The 13575-nt window shown below is 42.8% G+C and overlaps 1 protein-coding gene across 2 annotated transcripts in view; it reads right to left on the minus strand.

Annotated features, from left to right (window-relative positions):
• Nucleotides 1–13575, minus strand: part of golga7bb (golgin A7 family, member Bb) — a 46042-nt gene that overhangs the window by 5139 nt on the left and 27328 nt on the right. For both annotated transcript variants that reach the window (XM_074645834.1, XM_074645835.1), the window contains exons 2-4: nt 8017–8142; nt 6968–7120; nt 2110–2211 (exon numbers count right to left, since the gene is read on the minus strand). In XM_074645834.1, coding sequence (XP_074501935.1) covers nt 2110–2211; nt 6968–7120; nt 8017–8142 — 381 coding nt within the window. The remainder of the gene's footprint in view (nt 1–2109; nt 2212–6967; nt 7121–8016; nt 8143–13575) is intronic.

A 13575-nucleotide genomic window follows, 5' to 3' on the forward strand; every position in this document is an offset into this window, starting at 1 on the left:
CCGACAACAGCCCTGGATCCTGTCATTTCCAAATCCTTTGCTCACATATATGTGTAAAGCCAGAGCAGACTACAAGACTTTCTGCACTGCTCACACTACATCTTTCATCCCAAAGTGTTGTCATGTTATTGTGGGGGTGCACAACCCTAAGCAACTGATCTCAGATGAGGTGTGCTCGTGAGATTTTTCTACTTGGAGAGATCAGTGGCTGCCGTGAATGTTTGCAAAATTCAACAAAAACAACCAAGAAGTCACTGTGTGTGTGTGTGTGTGTGTGTGTGTGTGTGTGTGTGTGTGTGTGTGTGTGTGTGTGTGTGTGTGTGTGTGTGTGTGTGTTGCTGCTGCTTTCCTCCCTCTGCGTCCCAGGTTTCCTGTCGCTTTCTCATTGGATGCTGCTCATCTCCTGTCTCACACTTGTCTCCAAGGTGCTCTGAACACAATTGCATCTTGTTTTTGTTTGATAAGGGGTGTAAAATCTGGAACAGCCGATAACAAGGTGAAGATACTGTATGTCTCAATACCACTCAAACTAGACGTGCGGATTGGCCCACTCGAGGATTTTTTGAGTCAGATCTCAATGTGTCTAAAGATCGAAGTGATAGAAGTGAGACACATGCTATGCTGTTCTTTGGTAGAATAGGATCTCTTACCAGCCTTCACAAACAGAGACCATATTGTATAGAGTAGTATTGACTAATAAGTGTTGGTAATAGGTTGGCCCTGTGACTTGGAGCCTGTTCTTTGAGCCAGGTCTGTGATGGTCTACTGGACACATTCTCTCTCTCTCTTTCTTTCTGCCTTTTAACTTCATGAGGAACTGTGCTGGGATCAATCCACCTGACAAAGAGAGACACACATCTGGCCACTTCTGAAAACTATAAAAGAACACACTGTAAGACGAGCCAGCGTTAGAAGAGTTAGAAATATCTGAAAAGATTGAGATAGAGCACCTTATTTTGGAATGATAAAACACAACCATAGGCTGCTGACTCATCACATCACCTTGTTTCTTTTTCACCTTTTCTTATCAAAGGACATTTGACGGAGCTTGCATGCTTTTTTCAGCCCTGTCCTGCTTCGAACGTACTCCTGGGAACGACAGTTGGCCATTGAACAGCTCCTCTGCAGCAGCTGGAGTTTAAGTGCCTTGTTCAAGGGCAACGTGATGGTAATTTATGAGGAAGAGGAGGTATTTCTTATTCATTTATCCAACCCAGATGTTACTGGCAGTTCCAGTGATTCTAAGAGTGCTTTCACTTTAGGGACACGGGCCCAGATCCGAGTACACTTGACCCCAAAGTCCAGTTCGTTTGATTAGTGTGAACGCTCCGCACCGTACTCGGGCCCGGTTCGTCGATCCGTACTTGAGTCCACTTGAAAAGGTGGTCTCGAGTACCGTTCACATCAGGTGTGAAAGCCGACTGTACCAAAACGCGAAGGTGGACTGCTAGTTAACGCGAGTAACGTTGGCAGCCAGCGAGTAGTTTTGAAAGGATAGGCTTTTTTCAACTCCATTAGTCTCTTCCAAAATCTGTATATTTGCGCAGCATGTGCCGATGTCATCTTCTGAACTGCACGGGTGTGGGTAATAAAGCAGGAAGCTCAGCTTCTCTCTCTGTTCAGTGGGCAGAGAGAGAGAGACAGCGAGGGAAACAGAGTGTATAGTCGGAATATTTTCACATCAAACTCGGTGAAATAAGGATTTATTTCGATCAAACCAGAGTTGGTGATTGTTGGAAAGACTAACGACGACGGTTTGGGGGTGTTTTATTTTGTTTCTGTCAAGTTTGAATGCTTCGCCACTAGAACAGCTGTTCTCAACATAAACAAATACACGTGGATGATGACGCAAGTGTACTCGGGTACGGAACAACTTTACTAATGTGAAAGCTGAGCATTGGGGAGTGGAGAGGGGGGGGGAGGAATCGTACTCGGGCATGGTACGACTCATCGTTACGTACCTAATATGAAAACGCCCTAACTGGTGACCACTCATGAAGCTCATGAAGAACTACTGCCACCTCCTCTCAGTCCTTTATATGTCTCGGTTGGGCCTTTACCCTCTATCTATTTGCTACACACTTCAAGCAGCAGATGACAGAAGGATACAACCCTCATTCCTCTCTCTATGGGGTCTGTGAGCAGCAGACCTCTAGGAGCGTAGATCTTCTCATTCTGTTCCTGGATGTAGCCTGTTATCTTCTTCAGCACCTGGAGTAAAACAGGGGGGCGGAGCGGGGTTAGAAAAGGACAGAGGTACATTTGGAGATAATCCAGATTTGATTAGAACCATTGGGGGCATAATTAAAACATAAAAACACAAGCAGAACATGTGATCTAGCAGAAATTAATCTGAACAGACATTCCCACTGTGGATCCATTTCCTGCATATTACTTTTCACTCTGTGTTACATGTAATAACCATGTAGCTGAAAGAGGCTAAACAAGGGCAGGGCCGCAGCAACTTTAACCTCCTGTGCTGTCTTGTGTGGAAAAAATGAAAAATGGAAGAAACCAGTTTGCAGTCCTTCTGTGCATAGTTAGCATACGGCATACGATACTGACTCTCGAGTCATTGCCCGTCTTTATTTTTCCTGAACATTATAATCTAAACTCAAAGTAATTCCATTATGCTCTAAGTACGCCAGTTATTTTTATACATAGTTCCAAGCCACTCATGTCAAGCAAGGCTGTATGAATTGAATTACTAAAATTGACGAGCACGGGCTTTTCTCTTTTTGAAGTTTTCCATTTGGAAGCTTCAGTTCCTAATTCAAAAGATGGCTCTCTCAGGCTAAATGTCATGCGTTGGTTAACTGTCGGGGCAATTTGGAATCACTCTGAAATGTGAGGTGGGCAGTTTATTTGGATTGCATTGGCACTGGATTTATTTCTCAGTTTTGCAAGTGAGTATTGCATCAAATGTGCTAAAAACCGCAGAGCAGCAGTGGAGTGAAGCTGAGCACCAAGTTCAGACCGTGCCTTGGCACACTAATTCAAACAAGCATGCCTGTATACATTCTCCTACGCATTTCAACTACACGCCTGCCCTGGAGACGAAGCACTGTGATGTAGTCCCATGACGCTGCTGATAGCAACCAAATGACTGATGAGGCTAAATGGACAGATGTTAGCTCAAATGGCATCATTAGAGCAGCTTATTCAGCCTCAGCTATGCCTCTGTGGACACCAACAATGCTGATGTGCCATGCATCTCCTAAACTCTGACTAACCATGTCAGTCAGCTAAACCACGCTTCACTGGGCCTCATGTTCACGGAGAGAGCTGTCACCACACTGAACACTGCACACTGAAAAGGAGGAGCAATCTTTAGGACATCTGCGTGTCTGCACTAAAACAACACACATTTGTATCACTCAAAGAAAAAAAAAAAAAAGCATAACATACAGTTTATTCTACTCTATATTAAAAGGATTTTTTGTGGCTTTAGCATTTGTTTCTAGTTATCAAGTTAATTGTTGAGAAAATGACGACGAAGTTTTTAGTTAGATGCCTGAAATAAGGTCTGTGGTTAACACAAGCTTAAGAGATTTTAATGTTTTGTTTTACGACATAAAATACATAAGTAAATATCCCACTTGTACATTTTGAAGCCTTTATATTTCAAAAAAAGGCAGTTGCTAACAAGTGGCTAAATGAGACTGCGATAGTCATCTTGTCCTCCTTTACAGCCGCGCTGTTTACCGCGGAGTAGTTCGCTTACAGCCTAATTTTAGCTTTTTACTTCTGCCATTTGCATTCACACTTAAAATCATAAAAGTGGTGTTTGTTTGTAGAGATTATCTTGCGGAAAAAAACATGTAAGTGTCATAAACGTGTGTTTGCAACAGATCTTATTTTCTGCAATAATCCAAAACACAATGGAAAAATCCCATTGGCTTTTTGTCGAGGGAACCCGTGTGATTGTAACTTCCTGATTGGACAACAAAAATACGTCATCCCTGCAGCACTCCATTAGGATAAAAAAACTAAATTGACGGCACCTGAAAGTCTGGATAACCTAAGGGTTTGTTAAAAACCTTTATAATTGTCTGACCCCTTGTCAGACTTCTTTTTAGCAATTAATTGTTAAAACTACCAAAAAAAGATCCAAGTCACAAACTATAATTATCTTTTGGAGGTATTGGGGATGTAACACTTCTGAGTCTGATTTATTGAACATGACAGATTCACTTCCACTTTTGTGAGTTAACTAAAGGTCACTGCATCACTCAGCCTTGAGAGATTAAAACAATAGAGACGGAGCAACACACTGAGCAGCGCTCCTCTGGGATGTCAAAGGCCTGTTACAGCTGCAGGCACAGCTGCTAATATAGTGACCCCCGCTAGTGGAGACTAAACCACAGAACAATACTTATTTCTGTCTCCCACTGGAAGAAGAAGAGACTTTTCCAATGAAATGTCTGGAAAATGTTATAATCGGGGAGCAAACAAGACACGAAATTCCTCAGTGAGAAGCCATTTAAGAAGCCATCAAAAGGCAGTGGTTTAGTCTATTGCACAACTTTAAATCAGTCAAATCTATGTCAAGTACACCTAAGTAGAAAGCAATCAATATTCGGCTTGGAACAATGACAGTATCTCCACAGCGCACAATACAGTCTTTTGTTATAAACTCCATCAAAGAGAACGAAGCATTATAGAGAAGAAGAGGAGACACACAGAGCCCTGACTAATAGGGTTATTGTGGTCCAGGGAAAAGGCCAATCCTTTCACTGCTAGCGAGCTCTCAGGGCAGCTCAATCCTCTTCAGTGTAACAATATGACAGTCAAGTACACAAGCTGTGCCGCTGTCGTACCGGCATGTCTGTGACAGCCCTTCTGGGAACAGCTTTGCGAGTGTGTGTACATCGCCTAAGAAGCAAAAAGGTGTCACAGTCTGTTTCACATGCATTGAACCAGTGTTTATTCCTCTGCTAGAATGAAAGTTGTTTATGTCACCGAGTGCAATATAAAGAGAATTATGTGTGTATACATGTGTCTGAGTGAGTCCCATATGTGCAGGCACATTCTTGTGAATAAAAGAAGAACAACAAATAAGAGATGGAGGGCACATAGTATGCGTGAGGGGAAGCTTTATGAATGCTTGTGTGCACATGTATCTGTTCTGACATGCTGGGAGCAATCAGCGTCCTTTGATAGGGTGAGATGTAAGCATCAAGGACTCTGGGTGCTCCGATGAATCTGCACACTGATCCGCACTCACTGGTGTGTGGCCTCTTTATCAGCACACACACACACACACACACACACACACACACACACACACACACACACACACACACACACACACACACACACACACACACACACGTATGCGCACAAACAGCATCGACTTGGGTGGGTATATTTGATTGTCAGTCGGAACGTCATTCAGCCAAGATGATAAACTTAAACAAGTAAGTAAACAGCTCTCCTGTGGGGTTGATAGTATCTCAGCGCGTCAATGGGGCGGCACCCAGCTGACAGGGAGATGAAAGCAGCCTCAGATCGCACCGTTTTGTGCTTCAACACAAGTCCTTGTGTGCTTCTTGGTCAAGCTCCCAGTACCCCTGTACTGCTTTGATAAAGAAATGTTTACAAAATGCAACAAGACTAGGGAGATGAATGTTGTGGGTGACAGAGATCAGAACACAAAGGCATGCTGGGCCTTCACGCCACTCCAGTTTCATCTAAAACACCGGCAGGTACCCACACAGTCACAACAGGATTAATCAAACTCAACACTGTGTATGTGATTGTGATATGAATGCGTGTTCTCTTGTTCCATCTCATGTAGCAACAAGCTGCAACACAGAGGTTTAATCACCTGCCCGTTCTCAAGATGGACATCTCGGTTTTGCTGAAACGTCATGTTGCAGCTGGCGTGCTATGCCTTGCCCACCGGCACACAGGTGTGGGCTTAAGAGCGGGTTTGAAAAGCTAGTGGACGGACAGCTGAGGGGAACAAGAGAGAATCAGATCGTATCTCCTGTTTTTTTGGCTCTGCTGCCCCGTGTCAGTAGGTGAGAACAACTCTGTGTTGTGACCTCAGAGCACCATCGTGCATTAGGACACACAAATGAATGCTTTTTGTGTGTGAGAGAGAGAGCGTCCATAAAAATGGACGGTAAATAAGTCTTGTGGATGGGCAATGGAGTTTATAATAACCAGCTGTAGAGTAAATGAATAACGGTTGAGCTGAAATATTCTGGTGCACGCTAAGAGGATCCAGATCCATTCAATTACTTTACCTGGATATGTTTAATATTTCAATATTTAAATTATTTAATGTTTGAATATATATCACGGCAGCACAGTGGCATAGTGTGGGTTCCCCCCAGGTGGTCTAGTTTCCTCGTACAGTCCAAAGACAGGATATTTAATAGGGTAGGACGTGTGGTGGCAACCTCGCTGAACTGCTGCGTCTCTCATGCATGTGGTGTCCGCACTGGAGCATTTCTGCTGCTGCGCTGCTACTGCCAGCCGATTCTTTCTACGTAGTTTCCCTTTCATAACGGCCATTTCATATTATTCTAAATGTCATTTATATTTATTTTAGACAGAAAAATGGTGTTCATTTGTAAATAATAGTAATAATCCACACTTAAAAGCCGGTATTCTAGTCATATATGGAGCCGTGCATGAAGGAATTCTGTCCGCAGAAAAAAAAAACACAGCTAGGGCTTTTATTTTGAAGTAGAAACAGGAAGTGTTGAGATAAAAACCGCGATTAGCAGCAACCTGGGTGTTTGACGCAACTTTGTCATGGCAGGTGTGTTGCTCAAGACCCAAGGAGGCGCGATGTCGAGTGTGAAGTTTGTTTATATGAACAGTTCTCGAGAAAGCTGCAAGCAGCAAGATCACAAACCAAGCATTCAGCCCATTCTGAACAGGCATGTTTTGAACGGGCACTGTGGTTATTTTGTGTGCTATTATTTACTGTAGGCGTGCACGGGTTTATTACCTTCTCGTAGCGTGTCTCCATGCAGAGGAAGACGATATAAGCTGTTGCACAAGCCAGACATCCCTCCAGGTACGACTGACCTCCGATCTTTTCGGCCTCTATGTAATAAGAGTTCAGGGTCTTCACCGTCTCCTCGAGCAAGGTTCGCTCAATCTACTTACAGACACAAACAAACATCCAGGTAGAGATATGGAGGCATGCACACCATAAGGACTGGGAAAGTGAAAAGTGTTCTGGCAGAGCTGTGGGAGCAAGCTGTTCAGCTATAAAACAGCCTGCCAAACATACCAGCCGCATTCTGCTCAACCCAGCGTACTCCTACTTTGTCAAACGATTTATCAACACACCTCAATTGAAGAATAAGAAGAAGAAGAAGAAGAAGAAGAAGAAACTTGAGGCTAAAATGGAAAATTATTACTCAGAAGTGTGACAGCATTGGGTAGTGGTTTGAGCATCTGACAGAGAACATTTATATTTAAAATGTTTACTAATGGTCCCTCTGCTTCTTTCTTGCACTGTGTGTGTGGACTGTCTGCTTCAGATGCTAATTGCTAGACAAATCTACAATAATGCCCTTACATAACATCATTCACAGATGCTAATACAGCAAAGGAAAAAAGAGCAAATAAACAGCACATTCTCTCCCGGTGCCTAAAGTAAAAGTGTGGGAATAAAAGCCTGAGGGTTTCTTTAGCTTCACCTTTCTTCTGAGCACACACAGAAGATTTTTAATATAGTCGTAATACTTACTTATTCTGCTTTTGTCTGCACAGTGAGAACTGCAGGATATTAGAGGTCATAATGCGAAGGTTTGGAAAGACTGTGTGCATTTACTTACAAGTTTAAGTTAATGCACAAGCAAATATCCATCATTCACATGTGTTCTGTCATCCAGGGGGCACATTGTAGTAATCTAATTAAGCTATATTGAACCATCACTCTCTGTGTCAGAGAGTGCGGGTGTTCTTTCAGGTAATTTGGGGATTTTGCCAACATATTACGTTTGCCTGGATGTGTATATGTGAGTGTGTGTTTGTATTTGTGCTCACCCTGTTGTCGAGCTCTGAGGGGAACTTGGTCTGGAAGCGGCAGACGGTTCCTTCGCTGTAGTCTCTCTGTACGAACACCTTCGTCACCAGCGATGCACTGTGCCTCAGCTCCTGAAGGTTATGAAACTGAGCAGTTACACAACAGAGGAAAAGAACACATGTTAACGTTGTGGTCCAAAATGCATTTATATACATGCAGGTACAAGAGTAGCAGGTCTCTTGGTCTGTGTGTGGAGTGTTTTTTGAGATCTGGTGCTATACTGTGTGTGGCTCCACACCAGAAACAGAGAATTTAAATTTTCCTTAAATCAAATTCCAGTAGGGGTGGGGAAAAAATCGATACAGCACAGTATCACAATATTTTGCGTGGCAATATTATCGATACACGGACATCTAGTATTGAGCTTTTATTATATAAACTATTAACCTCTTAATAATCTGCCAACCTGCGACCGGCCTGGCCTGGCCCTATTCTGTCTTTCAGAGGTTGTTGTGGGCTCAGTCTTAAAGCCAGAAGATACAGGTATCATATGACACTAGAAATCCTAAGGAATCCATTGGTACCATGTCATATTAGCTTGTTGGGAAGAACGCTAAATAACGCTTTAAAGTTACGCTTAATTTTGCTGAGGAAAATAAACTGGCATGGCCATTTTCAAAGGGGTCCCTTGACCTCTGACCTCAAGATATGTGAATGATAACTCCGAGATGAATGCAATATATATCGCAATGTATCTTATTGCAATACTCAGCATATCGCAAACGTTTAAAAAATGTTTAAAATTGCAATCTGACCAAAAAATTACAGTCTGACCAAAAAACATCTCACTACATGTTATCAAATATTTCCTGCTAGTTTTGAGTTGTGATTTACCTGACAACACAGGTGCAACAGGGCTACACAGAGAGAGAATGGTATTATGTTACAACATCAACAGCAGCGCAGGCGTAGTTAGTGCTCTCGCTGCTTTCCTCCAGCATCAACAGGCCCAATTGCAGTATTAATGAACACTTTGAAAGACAGCCCTTTACAGCACGTTGGTGCTGAGTGGTATGTTTTACACCCAAACAGTCGTTCCCCTGAGGAGAACACAGCAGCATGCAAGTGGCCTAGCTTAACTTGCCCCCTGCTGATCTAAATTACTCGCCTCAAGAGGATGGTAATTAGAGATACAGTAGGAGTGTAAAGGGAGGGAGAGAGGGATGAATAATAAATGGGTGAGAAACAGAAAGAGAGGCATGTTTTCATTTCAGAGCCGCAAATAATATTATAACAACTACACATTTGACAGAATGGGTTTAACATTTGTGCAGTTATATTCACTACATTTTATTCTATGGATATCACAGCCATTGAGCTACTGCATTGTTGTTATAATTGAAAGCAAGCAGAGCCTCTGTTTATGAGGTGACCTGCATGTGCGAGCCAGAGAGAGTCGTTTCCAAGTAAGCAGACATAGTACAGTGCCAGCCTTTCATCTCTATACAGGGTATATCACTCACAACCAAGAATAGCATCCAAGCTGCTATTTTTGTCAGCCAAAAGCCAAAATCATCTCACAGCCACTAGATCTTTCTGTCAGAGCTTTTAATATCCTTCTTTTTTCCTTCTCCGTCTCTCTAACGCTGCCCCCCCGCCTCCGCCCCCTCACGCTATCTTCGGGCCATCATGATGAACAACAAGTCACTCTATTAATAGAAGCCATTATCAGCACACGATTGAGAATCATTTATCCAAATTAGAATCAGTTGGCTGAGAGTTAGATTCATTAAGATTAAACAGGTTCGTCACAGTGAGAATGTGTGTGGGTGGATGTGACTGTATGTACGCACAAGGGACACGTTTTTCCCTGAATAGGTTAAACTGTTTTACTTCAAACTGATATTAGTAGTTAAAAAGTACTCAAGTATGCAAAGTAAGAGTTTCGTTTTGCTGCCAGATTTAAACCTCATATGTCTAGTTTTGTGGGTTATGGTTCATGCTTTCTGGTTTGTTAAAAAAAGAAAATACGGGATAATGGAAGGGATGGAAAGAGAGCCAGAAAGAAGGACGGAAAGTATGATGGAAAGAAAATTAGATTAAAAGCATTGGAAGAAAAGACATGGGGAAATATGGAGGTAACTAAGGGAGGAAAGAGGGAAATAAGTAAGATAGATAAGGGAAGAAATAGGGAAAATGTAAGGAAAGGTAGGCAGGAAAGAAAAAAAGAAGAAGTAAAAAGAAGAATGATATAAGGACAGAGAAGAAAAACCAGAAAGGAAGAAGTGGAAGAAAGAAGAAAGAATGCGGACGTTTTAGTTGACAGGAGTCCAGTCCAGAGGCATCGCAGTGTCACATGCGCTGCATTCAGGCCAGTGGGACACCACGGTGTGTTTTGGCTTGTTGTAGACCTACTGACCTCCGTCTTACATCTCTGTGCTACATGTAGCTCACAGCTGAGCAAAGCAAAGCAGGCAGGAGTCATGTGTCTCTGCGGAGTCCATTTATTTGTCCAAACACACGATCTCAGAGGACAGCTCTCCCCACCACCACTCCCCTGATTTTAATCCACTTGGAAACTTGTGTTCTGGAGTTTAAACTGATTGGTCTAATGGGGATGTCGTGGTTAAAGGTCAAAACTGATACATCTTAAAAAATGGTGTGCCAGTCAGTGTATTCTGCATCATTTCACATCATGTTCTGATTGGGTGGTTTGTAGATGTGGGTCGTAGCAGTTACATAGAGTGGTGCAGGAATGAGTCCTAAAACCCGGAAATGTGTTAGCATTTTAACACTTCCGGTTCCCCCATCTCAAAGTCGATGGGTTTTTATGAAATAAAGTCTCTGGTTAACACAAGCTGAAGAGATTTTGACGTTTTGTTCTACGACCAGAGGTCAGTAAATATCCCACTCCCACTTTTGAAGCTTTTACATGTCTTAAAAAAGGCGGTTGCTAACAAGTGACTAAATGAGACTACTAAACGTCATCACGTCGTCTTGTCCGCCGTTACAGCCTCGCTCTGTATACTCGCACTCATGCGACCGTGGTGTAGATCATTTATAGCCTAACGTTAGATTTTTACTTCTTTACACTTCAAAATTCATAAAAGCGATGTTTGTTTGTGAAGATTACCTTGCTGAAAATCATAACGTGTTCACGTTATCATAAACGTGTGTTTGCCACAGAGTTTATTTTCTGCAATAATCCCAAAACCCAATGAAACAATTCCATTGGCTTTTGTCGAGGGAACCAGGGCGATGTTAACTTCTGGGTTGTCCTACAAAAAAAACGTCATCGCTGCACCACTCTATTGTGACAATTTGGTCCTAAATTTCTGACACTGTAAGAAAATTTGCCGCAGGCTGTCTTTGGTCACAAAAGTTCCAAAGCTGTTGGTGGACATGTCTCACAGTACGATATAGGACCACCATTATGGATTGACAACCGAAGATTTTACCACGTTTCCGACAGTGTCTCAAACAGACCAAAATTGCAATAAACGGCTTATACTAACGTAATCACACCTACAAACACATAACCTCTCACACACACACAACAACACATTACATTTACATATTGACCAGGGTTGGTATTAACATCCCATTCATTGTTCTTTGCTCATGAATTGCCAGAGGGAGGAGAGAAGTGCCTCGTGTGGTACTTCCTCCCAATCAAACATGCACTTTATGTCAATCGACCTCCCTCTGAATAACCAGGAAGCTTCTACCCCCTTTACAAGTAACTGCCAAAACCCTCCAACAGTTATTCTGCTTTGATACTAGAGCACTCCATAAAAATATTTCTTTCATCACGTGGTGTTGATGTTACTGGCGGAGCGGTCTTGTCCATTCCGGCCTTTAAGATAAATGTTTTCTGTTGGCAGAGCGCTGATGTTTACTTTCCTGCGTGGGAGATCAGGGTTCAAATCCAGTCTATTACTGTGTCTAAATATAGTGCACAAGCAGACAGCAATGTTAAAATGTCACACTGATCACACAGGACTCTGTTAAGAGGCTCTGCATCATGCAGCGCTGTCTGACTTCTCCTTCCACCCACACATCTATTACTTTTAGTTTGGTTTATATTTGTTTGCACATTGATTGAACACAGAAGAAGTGAAATAAGGACAGTGAAAACTAGTTAAAGAAGCCAGTTAAGAGGCTCATAACAACATACTGCATGATGCAAACACAAGAAACAAATGAACAGCAAAGCACAAAGCAGTGATGTATTACATATTTTATGAGCGGCAAAAGCCACTGGCTGACCAGACAAATAAAAGGTGAAGAACCAAACTACTCTACGTCAATTCAAGCCAGAGGTAAAAGATGAAACATGATGCATTAATGATCGCTCATGACCAAGGATGTCGCTAAAATAAATGAAATTCCATTTTAACATATTTTTTTTGTCATTCCTACTCTGATATCCTCCTCCGATATACTGTAGCTCCTCCAGCTTGGATCTGTGGGTCTGTGTTACTCTCATTGCCACGACATGTTTGGTAGTCTAGTCACTCCGACTCAAGGAACACATAGCGACAACACGGGTGAGTGCTGCCGGTGGGCAGACATCACAAAGGGCACGCACACAATTACAGCACGCACAGTAAATACAACTCAGAGTCATTCTCGTCTCTCTTTCGGCATTCTTTCTTTTCATCTCTGCATAATGGTTTTCTGCCATTGGGAGCATCATTTTTCATGTTTCGCTGCCAAGCTGGGCGAGCCAGAGGTCTATAAATCATTGAAGTTTAGACAGTGTTGACAAAACAGTCAAATTTCCATGACATCTAGGTGGGAGATCAGTGACTGTGGGGCCAAAGCTGGAAGAGGGAAATCTCCTTTGGATAAAAGGCAGAGCATTGTTTCCGTAGAGACCTGAGCCCGAGCCAGCCTCTGAGATGATTACGGTGCTTCAACACATGATTCGTCAACAGCGTAATACTGGAGCCAGTGCTAGCCTACAGACGGGGGGGAGGATCTGGCAGTAGTGGACTTGACGGATCCAGAGACCGTCCATGCAGCACAAACAGTCTGCAGTACGAGCTGAGAGTCACTTAACGTATTCATTCGCTGACTTGGCACACCATTAATGTCATAGAATGAGTTCTATTATAATATGAGACAGAGAGAGAGAGGGGCAGGTGGATAAAAGCATGGACAGGAAGTGCTGCTCATCTCAAACTCAAATCACTGATGGTTACAAACTGCAGCAGCCTGTTAGCATTTAATATGCCATAGATAATTGATGGACCATAGACATCAAATCTGTCCTGGTTGCACACACTTGGATGTGTTGCGTGCATGTGCACTGTATGTTGTGTGCATTGCATGTGTATGTGTGTGTGTGTGTGTGTGTGTGTAATTGATGGATGGGGCTTGGACGGAGATACTGGCAGACCACCAAGGGAAATCAAGGCCACTCTGCCAAAAGTCCTGCAGGCTCAGAAATCATGAATACTGCCCAGCTCACTGTCCACTGCACCTTCACCTGCAGCACCATTAAGCTTGAATTACAACTTCACTCATTCATAGATTGGATGCTTTCAGGTGTATCCAAATACATATGAAAACAC

Source organism: Sebastes fasciatus, chromosome 9, assembly GCF_043250625.1.
Source record: "Sebastes fasciatus isolate fSebFas1 chromosome 9, fSebFas1.pri, whole genome shotgun sequence".
NCBI lineage: Eukaryota > Metazoa > Chordata > Actinopteri > Perciformes > Sebastidae > Sebastes > Sebastes fasciatus.